This window comes from Salvia miltiorrhiza, chromosome 3 (genome assembly GCF_028751815.1).
Source record: "Salvia miltiorrhiza cultivar Shanhuang (shh) chromosome 3, IMPLAD_Smil_shh, whole genome shotgun sequence".
Taxonomy (NCBI): domain Eukaryota; kingdom Viridiplantae; phylum Streptophyta; class Magnoliopsida; order Lamiales; family Lamiaceae; genus Salvia; species Salvia miltiorrhiza.
Window position 1 is genome coordinate 20395901 of NC_080389.1, and position 18402 is coordinate 20414302.

Consider the following 18402-nt stretch of genomic DNA (forward strand, 5'->3'; position numbering starts at 1 on the left):
TCTTTCTGACTATCAGAGGATAGATCAGTCAGACTGACAACATACACAGCGGAAATACTTTTGTTTCGCAATAGCCTTTGTTGAGCACGTTGTTAGTCTTAAGTTTCTCTTTGCAATTAATCAGTATTCAGTTTATCAAAGGTAAGAACACAAGTAGGAAAGTAAAACTGAAAGCTGTAAATAACACAGAGATTTTTACGTGGTTTGAAAAACACTTCCTACATCCACGATCGGTTGATCAGACCAACAACTTCACTCTGCAAGTGCTTACGGGTGCACTGCAAACCGATGCTTGTGCTTACGGGTGCATAGCAAACCGAATCCGTGTGTTTGCTAGGTGCACACAACCGAATCAACTGAAGATCCAATCTTCAGTACCAACACACCTTGTTGGATTTTTCACTCCTAGCACGAACTGGCACTAGGATCTCACGGAGTCAGAGTACCTTCCTGAACTCCTTTTCAACTCAAACACTTGATTCTATCGGTCGAAAGGAGGTTTGAAATCTTTCCAACTAAATTTCAAAGAACAAGTTCTTTGGAGTTAGTTTTGACCTAGGCTCTGGGTAAATAGAGGTTTGCCTAAGGTCTAAGAGAATGTATGTAATCAGCAGTGACTGGTTTTTGGCTTTGGGATTCTCTTCTTCGATTCAAGCTTTGGAGAGGTTAAGCTTTGGCTGAGAAACAATTTTGGCAGAGTTTCAGCTTATGTCGTTGAATCGGTGAAGATTGAAGTGATCCCCAAGCGCTATTTATAGGAGAAGTCCTGAATAGATCCGTTGGCGGAGAAGGTCTTCAAGATTTCTTCCGTTGGAGAGCATTTTGAATTTGGGCTGAGACTTCAATCTTCGAGGTTCCTTGTTTGGTGAGAACGGCTATGTTGAAGAGCAGGAGATGCGACGTCTCTGATAAAGTAGTCACCAAATAGGAATGACCTCTACAGAGAAAGGATGATCATGAGATCTCTACATTTAATGCGGCTGTACCTTTTGGAGTACGTGGCTACTTTGAACGTTGGAGGTTCAGTCTGAGGAAGAATGTTTAACTGATACTTGACTTTAGTATCAGTCTGCTGATTCCACGTGGCACACATTAAGTAATCAGTTCATGACTGATTCTTCAACTGATACTTCAGTTGGCAACTTCTGTCTTCAGTCTTCAGTCCTCCGTTCTTCAGTCTTCAGAACATCAACTAAACTAGAAAATAACTATAACACTTGAGTTCGAATAGTTCTAGCCTATTACAATTAAAGCCTATGGATTTTGGTATCATCAAAACAAGGATTGGTATATTCCATTAAGTTCCCAACAATTTTCCATTTCTTTAACTTCTGATTTGTTGTTTTAATTTCTTTCCAAAATTGTGAAATTTAATTAATTATAAAATATTTAATATGCATTTCAAATTAAAGATCACGATAAGAGCTTTAATTTGATATATTTTATGTGAATTTTTTATTTTAAATGTACAAATTAAATTTGTTTAAATATTAAAGTCTTATAAATTTCTCACTCCTCTCTCATGTTTTTGAAAAAAAAAATTATTTTTAATTCTTTTTTATTAGTATTTTTTAATTTTTTAAACTTTTTTTTCTCTTCATAATATCAAATTTTATATTTGTAAATTATTTTTATTTTTTTATTTTTTAATATTAAATTTAAATATATTTAATTAAAATTAATTTTTATTATATTCATGAGTATGATAATTAAATTAGTATTAATTTATATATAAATATAAAAAATAAAAACTATTTTCCCGTGCAATAAGTGGTATATTCCCTTTTAAATTGAAAAGAAATTGCAGATTGAACCTCATATAGAAGAGTCGTGGTAATAAGTAACTCGCGAAGGTAATTAAAAAGAACAAGTTATTGCTGCAGCCTTTGTAAAATTAAAACAAAATAAAACCCGCAAATACATAAACTGCTAAAATACAAGAAACCCAACTTCCGGTTCCAACTCACTCTGAAACTGCTAACTGTGATCCCAAAACCCAAATAGATCCTTCGAGGTCATAACCGGCCGGTCTGGACCGGTCCGCTGATTCTGCAGCCGATGAAGTGTAAATCGGTGGCCTGCATATGGTCGGGCTCACCGCCGGTTCACAGAGTAACCGCCGTCGCCGCACTCCACGAACCGCCGACTCTTTACACTGGCGGATCAGATGGCTCCATCATCTGGTGGAACATTAATTCCTCCCTCGCAAAACCGGTAATTCAAGTTCCGTTAATTGCCTGCGCAAGTTTTTTATGCAGTTCTGATATAATGTTTTTTCAATTTAACTTTTGTTCAGTCTCATGTGCATTGCGTAATCGGATGAATGCGCTGAATTTCTGGTGTTATTGGGTCAATCTGTTGTGAATCTCTTGTCTTGAGAAGTGGACATGGATGATTTAGTCGAGCTCAATTTATAGTTTCTGGTTTCTGTTGAGAATTTTTGGCTTTGATAATGTGGTTTTCATGAAAAGACATAAATTAGTGAGAATATGCTATCTGGTCTCCTTGTTAAGTAATAGAAGTATGTAGTTTAACGGGGTGAATAGAGGGCTATTTTTGTGTTACCACTTCTGGTTCTAATCAATGATGTCTACAGCATGATGGATTTGAGGTCATTTTTCCTTGTATGTGTTGTTACTTCAAATCTGAGAGTCTGTAATGGCTATTTGGGGTGCTTTCATCGCATGGCATATTGATGCATTGATAGCTTAGGACCAAACATAGATAGTTTTTATTCAACAGATGCCGGTTTTGGAATTAAGGGAGATATATGCTAGTTTCTGTAATGAAGTTTTGTCATTTTTCTACCTCTACCAGCTATGATGAACATACACGGTCATATTCACAGTAAAAATCTCTTCATTATCTATTGAGATCATACATACCATCTACTTTCTCTATACCCTGATACAATTCTGTAGTAAACCTTGTTACTAAGGCATGCAAAACTTAGATTTGGCAAAATAAGACATGATTGTTAACTCTACCAACAGCTGGCACCTCAAGTTTTTCTAGCCTTAATAACAGGAAATTAATGGATTGTAGAGAAAGGATGTGACATACTAGTATATCAGGTGGGAAATCGTGTGCTCATGGTCCATGCCACTTTCTGGCTCATGAAAAATGCTAAATTTCTTACTCTACGAATCATCTGTTGCCATATTTTAGCTTATTCAACTTCATATGTATCATTTTCATAATCCAGAGTATCCAGTAAGCGAAATGAAAGGTAACAATAATACTAAATAAACAACCTAATTCTCTATATCACAGTTTTACTTTAACCACATCACATTGAAGCTCTTATTTTGAGCAGATGGACTTCTCTTGCATAAATTATAGTAGAGGGTCCATTACTTTTATACGTGCAGACATATAGTCTATTTCTCTTAGCCACAACAATGATATTATATTTAACAGTTATATTATTCTAACCACTTGTTATTATTATTATAATGCATGTTTGTGGATCAGGAAATCAGACCAGTAGCGATGTTGTGTGGTCATGCCGCTCCAATAGCTGATCTAGGGATTTGTTTTCCCCTCGAGCCATCTGAAAATTCAGTTAAATGTGGTGCACTAATCAGTGCAGGCAGTGATGGTGTATTATGTGTTTGGAGCAGAGAAAGTGGACACTGCAGACGAAGAAGGAAACTTCCTCCTTGGACAGGAAGCCCATTCATGATTAGGACATTGCCCCTAAACAAGAGGTATGTATGTATTGCCTGTACTTTTGTCAATGTCAACCAAGAACATCCTTCAACTGTTTTGGTGGAAGGACATGAGTCTTTGACCGATATAGAGGTACAAAATTCAAATCCTTTGAAATGTACAGTTGTAATCGTAGACTCATTTACTCTTGGAGTTGTCCAAACAGTTTTCCATGGGAATGTGTGTATTGGACCTTTAAAGTCCACTGCAGTGGTATTTACCTCAGAAGATATGGAGACACAGATGGTAATGATCATTGATGTGTTTGGTAAGGTACTATATTTACCAATATTGAAGGACTCTGACCTAAAGGGGCCAAATGTCCCTGTTATGTCAAATGATTCCTCAAATTTAGAAGTGATGGACTGGGCGGATGAATCCAGAGAGAAGGATTCTCTTATGGCCTTTGCCAAGAGGGATTATGTTTTGGCCCTTGTGCATAGAACATATTGCACATTTAGGCAAACACATAATGGAATTGTCTTTGGAAAGATATCTTTCACAGTTGATCAGTTGTGTTTCCAAGACAAGCTATATGTAACGGGTGGCATGTTCCTAAAGGATGATACCAGTATCTCAAGTAATGGTTTTGTGGAAGAGTTTGTAGCTTGGAATAACACAGGTGCAGCTGTTATATACAGGATATCTTACTTGAATGGTATATTTAACTATGATCTTCTATCTGTTATCCCTGCTGTATTGCATTCTTCTGATATGAGACTATGCTTTTCCTTCATACCTTTGAGTAAGTACGTATTTCGTGTTGAGTCAATTTGCTTTCATGTCAAGATACATAAGTTCTGGAGACCTCATGTTACCATCTGGTCTTCACCTGTGCAACACGATCATACTCATAATTCTCCATTAAAGTGTGAAATGCTCGCTGAAGGTGATTTTTTTGATGATTTGGTTATGGACTTCTCTTTGTCAAAAACTGATGGCCTATACCAGAGTGTTCTCGGTGAAGGAGCTATTACGAGTTATGAGATGACTATGCCGGAGAATAGTGTGCCATCTCCAAGTGAGAGGGATAGTAAATATTCAAGTTATGTTACTCATCAAGGAGGTGAACTAGTATCTTCTTCCATGGTCATATCTGAAAATTATCCAGCCCCTTACGCAATCGTTTACGGGTTCTTTAGTGGTGACATTGAAATTGTTAGGTTTCGAATGTTCTTCTCAGCTTTGGAGTCACTTACCCAAAATCCATCTCAGGAGGCAGATCCAAATGAACAGAAGCACCATCTCTCTGGGCACAATGGAGCAGTGCTGTGTTTAGCTTCACATCAAATGGTGAGAAGGTCTGGAGCATGTAGTTCAAATCATGTTTTGCTGTCTGGTAGTATGGATTGCACAGTTCGTGTGTGGGATCTTGAATCTGGTAATCTCATTTCAGTATTGCACCAACATGTGGCTCCAGTACGCCAGATAATTCTTCCTCCGTCACAAATTGAATACCCATGGAGTGATTGCTTTTTAACTGTAGGGGATGATTTATGCGTCTGCCTTGTTTCACTTCAAACTTTGAGGGTGGAGAGATTATTTCCTGGACATATGTACTTTCCAGAAAAAGTCCTGTGGGATGGTGTAAGAGGTTACATAGCATGTCTGTGTCCAAATCATTCGGAAAAGCCTGATCTGCATGACATTCTGTACATTTGGGATGTAAAGACAGGTGCTCGTGAGCGAGTTCTTCGTGGAGTTGCTGCACATTCAATGTTTGACCATTTTCTTAAATCCATCAATGAGATCTCTTTGTCTAGCAATTTGATGAACCGAAATACTTCAGTTTCCTCTTTAGTTTCGCCGGTGATTGAGCCTACAAATTTTTCACAATCTCATCCAAAAGTTCAAGGGAAGGGAATTACTCCTCAAGCATCCACAGCAAGTAAACTTGAACGAAATGCTCCAGAAGCATCAAATATTAGGAATGGAGCTGGTGAAAAATCAGGTGGGTTTGCATCAGGAATCTTTAAGAAGCACCCAATTAAAAGCTCATCTCCTTTCCCTGGAGTTTCCACTTTGTGTTTTGATCTCTCTTCGTTGATGTCACTATGCTCTATGAATGAGTTTTTTGAGGATGGTAGTCACATTGAAGAAAAGAAGCATGTGAAGGGAGCTGGAAGTAGGAGTCCCCAAGATGATCCTCATGGAATGGGCAGATTCTTTGAAGGGAACTAGGGCCGCAGATGCGTAGCCCTCAACACAGGAATGGGAAGAGTAAATCAGCTGGGGCACCAATTGTTACACCAGAACATTATGAATGGGTTCGAACACTTGAAGGATGCCTACTGCAGTTCAGCCTGTCGCTTCTGCACCTTTGGGATGTTGATAAGGAACTTGATAACTTGCTAATAACTGGAATGCATCTCAAAAAACCTGATTCCTTTAATATATCTTCTGGCATATTAGGGGACCGGGGTTCCATGACACTGACATTTCCTGGTTCTAGTTCAACTCTAGAGGTACTATAGTAAATGATGATTTTGATCACATTTTCTGACTCGCATTCTATCTGAACGCATTATATACTTTTATTACAGCTCTGGAGATCTTCTTCTGACTACACTGCCTTGAGATCATTAACTATGGTGTCCCTAGCGCAGCATTTAATCAGCTTAAACCATTCTTGTTCTTCTGCGAGTGGGTAGGGAAATTTATTACAAACATTGGTATTTATAAGTTAGTGATAATCCAAATATCTTCAGGATTTGCTAATGGTTCTTATACCTGTCCAAATATCAGCATTTCCTTTATAAGTTAGTGATAATCCATGTGCTGTTCTTTATTTATTACTCAGTATTATTATTGTTATACTTAAATTTATTCTTCCTTCATCTGGTAGATTCTCACTTAAGCACAACCTACTATAAAACTTTCCTGCAAGTTTATGTGAGAGCAACTGGTTTTAAATACATTGTTGATTAGGAGAGTTAAGACCTGCTAATTTTATATGGACTTTTACCATCACAAAATTCTTATGTATGTGTTGACCAAAATATCTTACCTGCAGTGCTTTAGCAGCATTTTACACACGGAATTTTGCAGAGAAGATTTCAGATATTAAACCTCCTTCCCTTCAGGTAACACATGTTGGATCATAAATTGTATGGACTTTGTTGCTTAGTTACTGGAAGTCTGGGAATTGAAAAGTAAATAGAAATGTCCAGTAAATTGAGACACTCTCATGCCTTACGAGCTATGTGAACCGACTATTTAATGTGCAAAAGAAATAAAAATAGTAGGAAATATTTAAGACAACATCCATCGCCATACTTACACATTTCTCTTCAAGAAACATGTAAATGCGAAATAAGATTTGCTTTTTAACTAGTTGGCCTTTAATATGAAATAATATGATTCTAGTAGGGATAATGAATTTGGAGATAAGACCAACTGTGCAGTGAACTAGTTTCCTTGATAGTTTTTGCAAGCAATATACTATATGCTCTATCAGTAATAATTTATAACTTTGTCCAATAATGGTTGGGCGTACCAGTAAAAGATATCATCCACAAGGTTTCCTTCCCCCAACCTTTATGCTGGTTTCATTCCTGACTGCTACATTTTTCATAGTACGCAAGATGAGAATACAATACAGATAGGACAAAGTAAACGGCTTTCTTCCCTGCCTCCTAAAAGTACATTTTTTGTATATTTTATTTATTTATTTATTTTTATTATTTTTATTTTTAAATCATATGATCCTTTCCATGAAATGCATCTTGCATCCAGTTTCTTAAATAAGCATGTTGTAGGAGCTAAAATTAACCAGTGAAGTATTTGGGGTTAATTTCGTATTGGTTATGATGGATGTCTTGTAGGGTTAATTCCATATTGGTTATGATATGGCCTATGTAGTTGGCTCAGTAAATGCTGGATTAGATTTCTTATATGCTAGTAAAGTGATTTAATTGGACAATTTTGAATTGCACAGCATTTGTCTTTTGTGCATTATAGCATTGTTGTGATGGTCTTCCTCTGTCCTACAGCTCTTAGGTAAGCTTTTGGCAGAGCGAGTTTGAACATGTGAAAATGGCTGCTCGCTCTTTATTTCATTGTGCTGCTTCACGAGCTATTCCCCATGCACTGTGTTGTTCAAAACCCACTCAGTATGTAAGTCTTGACAAAACATCAGAGAAAGAGCATGGAAATGCAACTACAGTGTGTTCTATATCTGATGTGGACATGGGATCTCATGAGGACTTTAGTGAGGAAGAGTCAGAAATAACATTGTGGTTGGAATCATATGAATTTCAAGGTTGGATTTCATGTGTTGGAGGAACAACTCAGGATGCAATGACTTCTCAAATAATTGTTGCTGCTGCATTGGCTGTCTGGTATCCCATCCTTGTCAAACCAAGACTTGCCACAGTAGTGGTTCATCCTCTGGTAAAATTAGTCATGGCCATGAATGAAAAGTATAGTGCTGCGGCAGCTGAGGTTTTAGCCGAAGGTATGGAGAGTACTTGGAAGGTGTGCATTAGTTCTGAAATACCTCGCCTGATAGGGGACATATTCTTTCAAGTAGAGTGCGTCAGTAGTTCATCAGCTAATGCATCTTCACCAAACAATGCGGCACCTCATAGAATTCAAGAGACTTTAGTTGGAATTCTTCTTCCAAGTTTAGCAATGGCTGAAATTCCCGGATTTCTACATGTTATAGAAAGCCAAATTTGGTCCACTGCTTCTGATTCACCCGTTCATGTGGTGTCCCTGATGACTTTGATCAGGGTTGTCCGTGGTTCTCCGAGAAACTTAGCTCCATATCTGGACAAGGTGTGTAGAAGCAATTTTATAATTTTCACTTGTCAAGTTTGCGATCTCCAGATTTCTTCTTCCATGAGAAGTGCCATTGATTTATTGCTTTCATTAATACCGAGTGCCAATATTTCTTCCTAATGTTATTTGCTCGAGAGTAGAATTATGTATGGGTCTATATTCAACGACATTACTTCAATAAATTTTACTTGGAATATAAAGTAGCAGAGAGGCTAAGTTGGTTATGGTGTTAAAAAAAAGTTGACTCTTCTTTTGGTCTTCGATTTTTGAAGAAGAGAGTATATATTATGCTTGTTGGTCTCTTTGTTTCATGTTTGCATAAACTAGGTTTCTTATGTTTTTAACTTGATTATCTCCTCTTTTCTTTACTTTTGGTGGCTCCGAAGATGATAATGTACAAAACCTAGGGAAAAACATTGTTTCTGTAACTTACGTTTCGATTGTCATTCTGCTATTTTTTCTTCTGATAATGATCACTCTCTGTTTGACTATTCGCTGAATTTCTTTTTGTTTATCTGAATCTCTAGAATCTTTCCAGAAGAACAAAATTGATCACATCAGTACTGTCAGGAGTTAGTTTATGGTACAGTTCGTAGGATTGAATCAGTCATTTTGCCTATTCTAACATCTAGACAGGTTTGCAGGTGGTCATTTTTATTTTGCAGACAATGGATCCGAGCAATTCAACCATGCGGCGAAGTTGCCTCCAAAGTTCTATGATGGTGCTGAAAGAGGTTGTACGTGTCTTTCCTATGGTAACCCTAAATGATACATCAACCCGGTTGGCAGTTGGCGATGCAATTGGCGACTTAAAAAATGCTAATATTCGGGTGTATGACATGCAAAGGTAGTAATTTATTACATTCAAATATCAAAGTTCTGTACTGAGATACCAATGTCATGCAAGTAAAGTTATACTCAGGTGCAGAATAATAATCTAATGCATAAGATTATGAGTATGCTAAAACACATCTCTTTGTTTGTTCTCAATGCCCTGACCTTTGACTATGCCTTAGATATATGCAAAACTAACTTTGATGAGTAAAGTACCAGTGATATGACTATGATATCATTTGCAAATACATTTTCATCAGTTCATCTTTGAACTCAGGACAATGGCGTTCAATTCGAAAAGCTATGTTGGAAGCCCTTGTTTGTTATACATGAGCATAGGCTCTTGTAGTTTTGATCAAAAGAAATAATTTTCCATCTCTATATGATCCACACTTTACTTTCAAACTATTTCATGCGATTTGTAACCGTAACCTGCACTGGTGTATGGCTAAGAAGAGAATATCATACATTTTTGTTGTCTTTTTACTCCGGATGAGTACATCATCAAATTTATATTTTTGATCTCACAATTTTGTTCCACTTCGATTGTAGCATGACCAAGATAAAGGTCTTGGATGCCAGTGGACCTCCTGGACTTCCAAGTTTGCTTGGCGGAGACTTAGGAACAGCAATGACTACAGCAATATCCGCTTTAAGCTTCTCACCAGATGGAGAGGTGCATTCTATTCCATACTTCACCTTCCCACATTGAAATTTTAATTTTTTCTGTATAAAAATAAAATATTAGTGCACCAGATATTTTGTTTTTCTGTTTCAGTTCGTCCACCAAAGATATCTGCAATTTACATTTTAAGCCGAATATAAGCCGTGCATCTTTATTATTTGTCTGCTTTGCAATTTAAATTTTTTATTGTATTCACTTAATACAGCTTGCTTGCGTTTTTTTTAGCGATTTTTGCTATTCTTATTATTTTTGATATAATGTTTACTGATTTAAAGTTATTCTCACTCACTCTTTTTCTCTTATCTTCTTGCAGGGGTTGGTTGGCTTTTCGGAGAATGGTTTGATGATTAGATGGTGGTCACTGGGATCTGTGTGGTGGGAGAAACTCAGCCGAAATCTTGTTCCTGTACAGTGCAGCAAACTGATATTAGTTCCCCCATGGGAGGGATTCTCACCTAACTCTACTAGGTCTAGTATAATGGCTAGTGTATTGCGTGAGAATGGACACACCAATTCACCGGTAATTCTTTTTGTCATTTCAGATCTTTCTGCATAAAAGGATCCTTCAATAACCCTATACATACATGGAAACTAAGCAAATAATGATTTGAACCAAGTATCATGAAGTCAGCACAAAGAAGTTATTCATTAGTTCATTCCAATAGGGTTAGTTACACAATAACTGATATCCTATGAGAGATGATATGGACGAACGAGCCTTATTTGGATGCGTTAATCTAATTTATCATATGCATCTTGTTAGGACCCTGACTAACAAAGGTAAGATCCTTGATTTGAAATCTTAATTCTTGTTAGATTAAGCCTGCTTCATTGCACGACGGATTACATTGCTCCAAAATATCTTTGCTGAAGGACCTTTATTCCACCTTGTCTCCATTCATCTGTGTCGCAGGGAGGCAACAAAGCTCTGGCTGAAATGGACAGGTTGAAACTCCTGGTTCAAAATCTTGACCTGTCTTACAGACTCGTCTGGGTTAGTGAAAGAACAGTAAAGCTTTCACAACATTCCAACGAGCTCGGCACCTTCCAGCTGTAAACACTCCTGTAGGCCAAACATCTTCTCAAGTCCTGCTCTAGTTTGCTAAACACAATTTTGGCTTTCATTCTTTTGTTGTAACAAAATAGCACAATCCTCTACCTACTCTACTTCAATCATTCATGTGAAATCTATTACGTTGTAATATACACATTGCTGTAATACGAAGACAAGTTTAATCAAGACGAAGAAGCATTTGTTATGGATTAACTGCAGAAGTGCTCACTTGTGTTTCTCTTTCTTAAATTTCGTTGCGAATCATTACAAGTGATTATATATCTACGAAGCGTGGATGAGGATGACTAAATTAAGTGATTGCTAAATCTACATGCTGAAGTTGAAGCTAGGTAAGTAGGATTGATACATAAAGTCAGGTAGAGTAAATATGTTACATCTCGTCATTGCCTTTTGCTTTGATATATGATGTGTTTCTATACAGTTCTGTACAGATTTTGGGCACATGTTAATTATTCAGAATCTTGAGAGAAACTGAAGCTGCTTCAGCAGAGGGCTCAACGTTTCCATAAGCTTTTCGCAGGGATGGTTGTGAATTCCTTCGTACGTCGTCACGACCACGCTGTTGTCCTTGGAGAGCCTCTGGATCTGTTTCTTCACGTTGCAGGTGTGATGTGTGCATCGGTAGTAGCTCCTTAGCAACAACAGATTACCCACAAAATTCATTGTAGATAGTAATCAACATCAATAATTAAGTAGATATTTTTCAGAGGAATTTCAGTAGCTAGGAATAATAAGATAGGTGGTTGATCAAGTAATACATACATGTCCCTAAAAAAAAGTAATACATACATGTACTTCCAAAATTAGGCAAACTCACTTCATAGACACGTTCCATTTTGAAAGTATATAGATATGGTTGTATACATAGACTTAATTTATAGAATATTATGCTAAAATTAGCCTACTCAAAGAAAGCATATGTGAATTAAGTCGAATTATATTCAGTTTCATAGTCGTTTAAATTGTTACATTTCGAAGTAATAGAAAAAAAAAGGAAATAAATATTTTATAATGAAAAATACTGAAGTAAGATTTCAAAACCATGGTTTTCTTAGCAATACAGGTATCGGACTTGATGGGATAAATAGTTGAAAATTCATTATATTATTTCATTCATGATTCTAATTAATTAAAATGAACAAAGCTTCTCAAGTAAATTAAAAGTAGACTTATTTAAATGTCAGTTTGATATAATCATAACAATTTAATAACTGAAATATCTTCTATATATAACATCAAGGTGTTCCTCGACGAAAAAGAAGTTAGACTATGCATATGTTTATTCAAGCTATGAACACTAATGCTCTAATCTACTAAACAGTCCACGTCAAAATTAAAATCTTTACAAGCGAGTTTGTGTAATTTGATGATCAAATAAAATCCAATGTTTCACTAACAAATACACTCTCCGTCCCCCAAACATCTTCCTAAGGGAGGGTGACACGAGTTTTTAATAAAAGTTAGTTGTGTATTTGATGAATGGAAAATTGGTTCCAGAAAAAAGTGAAGATTTTAACAGTAATAGTGAATGTAATTATTTCCAAAAGTAGGTTAGGAAGATGTTTTGGAGACGAACTAAAATGGAAAGAGAGGAAGATGTTTGAGGGATGAAGAGAGTATTTGTATTTTCATTATCAAAATAAGATCATCCGGAAGCACTGTTCTAATTAGATGCCAAAAGAATAACATTTAAAGAAAATTTAGATTTTTACAGCATAAGAATCGACTCTATCATTTTATAAACTTTGCCTTAAAAGGGTTTTAATGAGGCTCGACCCTTAGTTTGCTTCTCTGTGTTCACATGGGTTCTAGGTTCGTTCTTTTCCTTTTTCTTTTTAAATAAAATCTTACTTTAATACTAAACTTTGGCTCACTCATTGCAATAAAAAAATATGTAGTTCGCGTTTATGTAGCATATTTAAGTCGCTAATTTCAATAAGGTGCTGTTTCCTTTCTCAACTTTCAACTTTATTTTGTCTTCTATCAGAAGTTACGAATATCTCTTAATTATTGTTTTAAATGCTTGTATTGAATAGAATAGAATAGCTTATTATAAAGACAAGCATGCATGACTTTTATCTTTTATGAGTAGATATATATATTTGTACACAGTTATATTTTTATAACCGTGTATCTTTTTCGAGTTGATATATAACATGTATGTACGTGTATGTGTATCTTATTTTCGTTATATTGTTTCATCTACTTTCCATGCATGCGATTTTATTACAATAAGAAAACTTTTTCAATGTATTTGCCGTTCACCTTCCTTTTTAGCTGATAACCAGTTTTTTGACTAACGAAACAAAAATAATAGTACTAAATAATATCGTTAATATACAAACACAACCAAATTACACAACAAAATTTGATTATCTGAAATTCTTTTTATAGATGAGAGTTCTTTTTATCTGAAATTCTTCAAAATATTACTCCATAAAATTTATCTAGTCTTTACATGTATATTTATTTTTAAATCAAATTCTTTTACGTGCATTGCACGTACCAATACTATCCTGCTAGTAAAACAGTGAAAAAAAAAACAAATTATACCTTGGATGAACACTATTCTTGACTGATTTTTGCCCATATTTTCTCCATTTGTAGCCATCATCAAGAATGTCTTCTTCACTCCTCGTATGAAACGCCACTCTCTGCGGAACATATTTCTTCTTTTTCCCAAACCTAGACTTACTTCTGCTGCCGTTTTGATCTACTTCCCTCGACGCCGTCGAGCCAGGATTCTGCTCGATCGAGCCGGCAGACAAAAGGCTAGCCAGATCCATATGATCAGATGATGGAAAACTAGGGTTTTGCATGGATTGTTCTAGAACATTCGTGGACGAACCACTCAACGGGAACGGCGACGAGCCGAAGAAGTAGGGGAAGTTTTCGCCTTCCATGCAAACAGAATATGGGACTTGAGCCAAAATTTTCTTGAAAATGTTGAAGCTAGATTAATGGATCCCACATTAGATTTTATAGAGGGTTAGGTGGGAAAAATATTTGGAAATAGCTAGATTAATATGCATAGGAAGGCTTGGATCAATTTGAGTCATGAGAGGCCTTATTTGGCTTGTAATATTTGAGAAAGCCAACCACAATTCACCTAACTAAACTATGATCTGTTCAACCTCCTCAAAGTAGACGTGCCGAAATGGATTTAATGTTAAAAGTGTCAAAGCAAGAAAAATGGTTTACAAGTAATGTAAGAATAATAGGGTCACAAAAGGGGTGTAAAAAAGTAGAAAAGGGTTTAATTAGAGTGTTGTTAGACAACTACCCTAGAGTTAAGATCAAAATGCAGATGTCTTTTGTTGTTAGGGTTGTTTGGAAATTGATGGGTCTAATCTTCTAAGCGGCATAACCAATACCATATGCATGACTTTGTCAACGGTATATATATAGATACACTGCAAATTTTAATTATCATAATTGAACGCATGCTTTTTGTTTAGCATCCCTAACGTGAAATTAAATATCATATATGTGCATGCAACAAGTTTGTAGTGTAACCTTGGCATGTATATAAAATTATAAAAAACTTTATTGTAATGTGAGACTCTTTCAAACCTAAAAGATGTCATTTTTAAGTAGTATGATTCACTTTTTGCAGCAGATCCATGAATTGTTGATCAGAGGCTGAATTTATTGAAGTATGGAACGTATTTGGACGGGGTTTGGGGGTTCGGAGGTGATAGCCTAGAGCCATTTTTTTTTTTTTTGGCGATATGTAAAGTTTAGTTTTTTTGGATTCAGGTGGAATCCTAACAAATCGATCACTTGCTATGTTAAATGGTTATTTTATGATTTCATTGATTCAACAACAGGTACATTCAAAGCTCAAGAAGAGAATTCCTAATAATTCACAATCTTATTTCAACTAATTTTCACAATTTTATTTTAACTTCTACAAAAATAAATTAATTTTTATCATTAACAATTTACAATCTTATTTCAACCAAAGAATTAACTCAAACTAATATTAAAAATGGCAAACATAACATATAAATTTAACAAATTAAAATATACAATTATTGTAAAATGCTATGCAAATAACGTGAATAATACAAACTCATAAAAGAATAATAAATTCTTTTTAAAATAAATGCTTATATTGAAAAGTGGGAATTAACTTTTCTACTAATTTCAATTATTACTATGTTCTCTTTCTCTCATTTACTATAAAAAATTGGTGCTTTTGACCAAATATAATGAGAAATGAAAATGGATTTATGACGTGAGACATTCAAATTCTAAGATCATATTCCACCTAAATTCGATTTCTTAATAAGGTAAGACGATAAGTATTAGTGTTTTTTTACGGCATATTTAAAATAGAGCTCATTGTTAAAACAAGAACGTAACTTTTAATATTTTTTAAAAAGATAATTATATATTACGAAATTTGAAAATGAGGAGAAGAAGTTACGAAATTTGAAAATGAGAACTATAGCTTTCATATTTTACATTTACACTCTTATTTCGGGCCATGATGGAAGCTATAGCCCTCATTTTGAAATTTCGTAACTTATAGTCCTCATTTTTAAATTCCGTAATATATAGTCATCTTTTTCAAAAACACTAAAAGTTACGGTCCTATTTTAACAATCCTATAGTTTTATGTATTTGGACGTATATGTCAATGATGTTCTTGATCTTTCAAATATAGATTTCAATTCTCGTTTATTATTATTATTATTATTATTATTATTATTATTATTATTATTATTATTATTATTATTATTATTATTATTATTATTATTAGGGGTAATTGCCTGTAAATTAATCCATAACGTTTACACGGAATTGATTTTTGCTCCTATTATAAAAAGTCAGTCTCTAAATACGTAACCTTTCATTTTTGTCTTGTTTTTGTCTGATCATCGATTTTTCTTACGCCAGTGCCAGAAATGACACGGTGGCAGCCGGAATTGACATGGTGGCAGCCGAATTCTCCACTTGGCATATTTATGACATGTGAATTTTTTTAAAAAAAATAATAAAAAAAATCACATCATCATCTTCCCCAACCTCCCCCAATCTCCCATTCACATGTCAAAAATATGCTTAGGTGTCAATTCCGACTGCCACCGTATCACTTCCGGCTGCCACCGTATCACTTCCGGCTGCCACCGTGTCATTTCCAGTGCGGGGTAAGAAAAATCGGTGATCGGACAAAAACGACAAAAAATGAAAGGTTATGTATTTAGAGAAACATTTTAAAATAGGAGCAAAAATCAATTCTGTGTAAACGTTATGGATTTACAGACAATTACCCCTTATTATTATTATTATTATTATTATTATTATTATTATTATTATTATTATTATTATTATTATTAATAATAATAATATCTAGCACTGAAATTGATCAAGAAATTGATATACTCCATCTGTCCCATTAAAGTTGGTCATATTCTTTTTGGCACGGAGATTAATAAGGAGGTTGTTATATTTTAATGGAAGAAGTAGCAAATAGCCCCCTATATCATACAATCCCCTAACACGTTTACATCCCTATCTTTTGATTTTGGGCTGTTAGCCCCTCAACATATCATAAAGAGTGCAAAATGCCCCCTGCTGTTAATGGACATTTAACACCGTTAAGTATTTTCATTTTTTTTAATCTCTTACTAATATTTCTTACTAGCTATAAGCATATATTTTTTTAATTTAAATTTAAATATTTGTCATATTTTTTAAAATAAAATCATTTTTGAATACACACACTTTCACTGCGTTCTTAATTAATACAAGGTTATCTTTGTCTATCGAATTATCTACTTCCATATATCGTGTATGCTTTTGGTTTTTAATTAATACAAGGTTATATTTGTTATGTTTTATTTTTATATACTATATATTAATTGGTACGATTTATTATTTTTGTTTATAATATATATGTTTATGTATATTAAATCTCATCTAACTTTAATTGTTACAAGAACACAGTGAAAGTGTGTGTGTGTATTCAAAAATGATTTTGTTTAAAAAAAATATTATAAACATTTAAATTTAAATTCAAAAAAAAAATTACATGCTTGCAGTAAGAAATAAAAAAAAATAAAAAATACTTAACGGTGTTAAGTGTCCGTTAAGAGCAGGGGGAATTTTGCACTCTTTATTACATTTTGAGGGGCTAACAGCCCAAAATCAAAAGATAGGGAGGTAAACGTGTTAGGGAGTTGTATGATAAGGGGCTATTTGCTACTTTTCCCTATTTTAATTAAGTGTTGCCCACTACAATTAAAGAGTTAATTGTGTCTTCTTCTCACTGCATCTGTTCCAGAAACCGCCGGGATGCCAACGCCGGCGATCGCAAATCGCAAATCTGATCTCACAAGTCTTGCAAAAATCATCAAGAAATGAAGCAAATCTCAAACCAAAAATGAAGCAAATTCTCAAATCTCAAAACAGAAATGAAGCAAAACTCGAATTCAATTTATCAAACACATCCTATTTCAATTAATCAGCTACACAAACCATTAAAAATACTTCATTTCACTGCAATCTCCAACAACCACCACCGTCGTCCTCAAGCTCAAATTCCCACCACCGTCATCAGCTTCTGCGCCACACGTCACCTCGCCTACTCACGCCACATGTTCGACAAATTCCCCATGCCCAATATCTACCTCTACACGACGATTATCGTCGTCTGTGCTCGGGCGCCCAAAATCGCCGCTCAATTTTGCTCAAATCGCAGCCCTAGCCCTCAAAATTGCGCGGTGAGGAGAAAGGGCCGCCGCCGCCTGATAAACACTCATTTTGCATTGTTTTTATGAGTGTTTAAGTGTTCATAGTGCTAAGATTAAGCTTGATTGTGATATTATTTTATTTAAGTTTCATATTCTTGTGTGATATTGCGTTTGGGTATGGTTTTGGTTATTTTGCTATAGGTATGAGTGTTTTGGAAGCTACATCTGGATGTTAAAGATCCAAGTATCAAGTTACAAGTGTTCCGGATGCGAAAATTGAGGAAACGAGCTCGAAGGGCTCGAAAAAAAGGAAGAAACGGAGCAGCCAGCGGACCCGCCGGCTAAAGAGGAAAAAATGGGAAGCGGACGGCGACCGCCGCCCGTCGGAAAATTGGCGTGCACGGCGACCGGCCGGTGCCCGCCGCCGAAGGAAGGAATTTTGTGGACCAGCCGGCGACCACCGAGCTCCCGCCGCGGGGTCGCCGTACCTCCGTCATTTTGTGTTTTTATGCATTTTTCAAGTTCTTTTCAAGCAAAAACTCTATATTTTACCCTGGTACTATATATAGGTCTTCTATTCAGGGTTCCCAACTTTAGTTTTTCAGTTTTATAAC

The 18402-nt window shown here is 35.4% G+C and overlaps 2 protein-coding genes across 2 annotated transcripts; one reads left to right on the forward strand and one right to left on the reverse strand.

The window, feature by feature from the left end:
* The first annotated feature begins 1896 nt into the window (after positions 1 to 1896).
* LOC131018061 (uncharacterized) lies at positions 1897 to 11279 on the forward strand. The gene is made up of 10 exons (XM_057946790.1): positions 1897 to 2214; positions 3475 to 5820; positions 5901 to 6176; positions 6255 to 6358; positions 6725 to 6803; positions 7711 to 8490; positions 9138 to 9340; positions 9880 to 10003; positions 10326 to 10532; positions 10926 to 11279. Exons 1-10 carry the CDS (start codon positions 2059 to 2061, stop codon positions 11067 to 11069), a joined length of 4419 nt encoding a protein of 1472 aa, XP_057802773.1. The 5' UTR covers positions 1897 to 2058; the 3' UTR covers positions 11070 to 11279.
* LOC131018060 (probable WRKY transcription factor 43) lies at positions 11265 to 14253 on the reverse strand. Its single transcript, XM_057946789.1, has 2 exons — positions 13641 to 14253; positions 11265 to 11718 (listed from the first exon to the last, which is right to left on the reverse strand). Exons 1-2 carry the CDS (start codon positions 13988 to 13990, stop codon positions 11541 to 11543), a joined length of 528 nt encoding a protein of 175 aa, XP_057802772.1. The 5' UTR covers positions 13991 to 14253; the 3' UTR covers positions 11265 to 11540.
* Positions 14254 to 18402: the final 4149 nt, after the last annotated feature.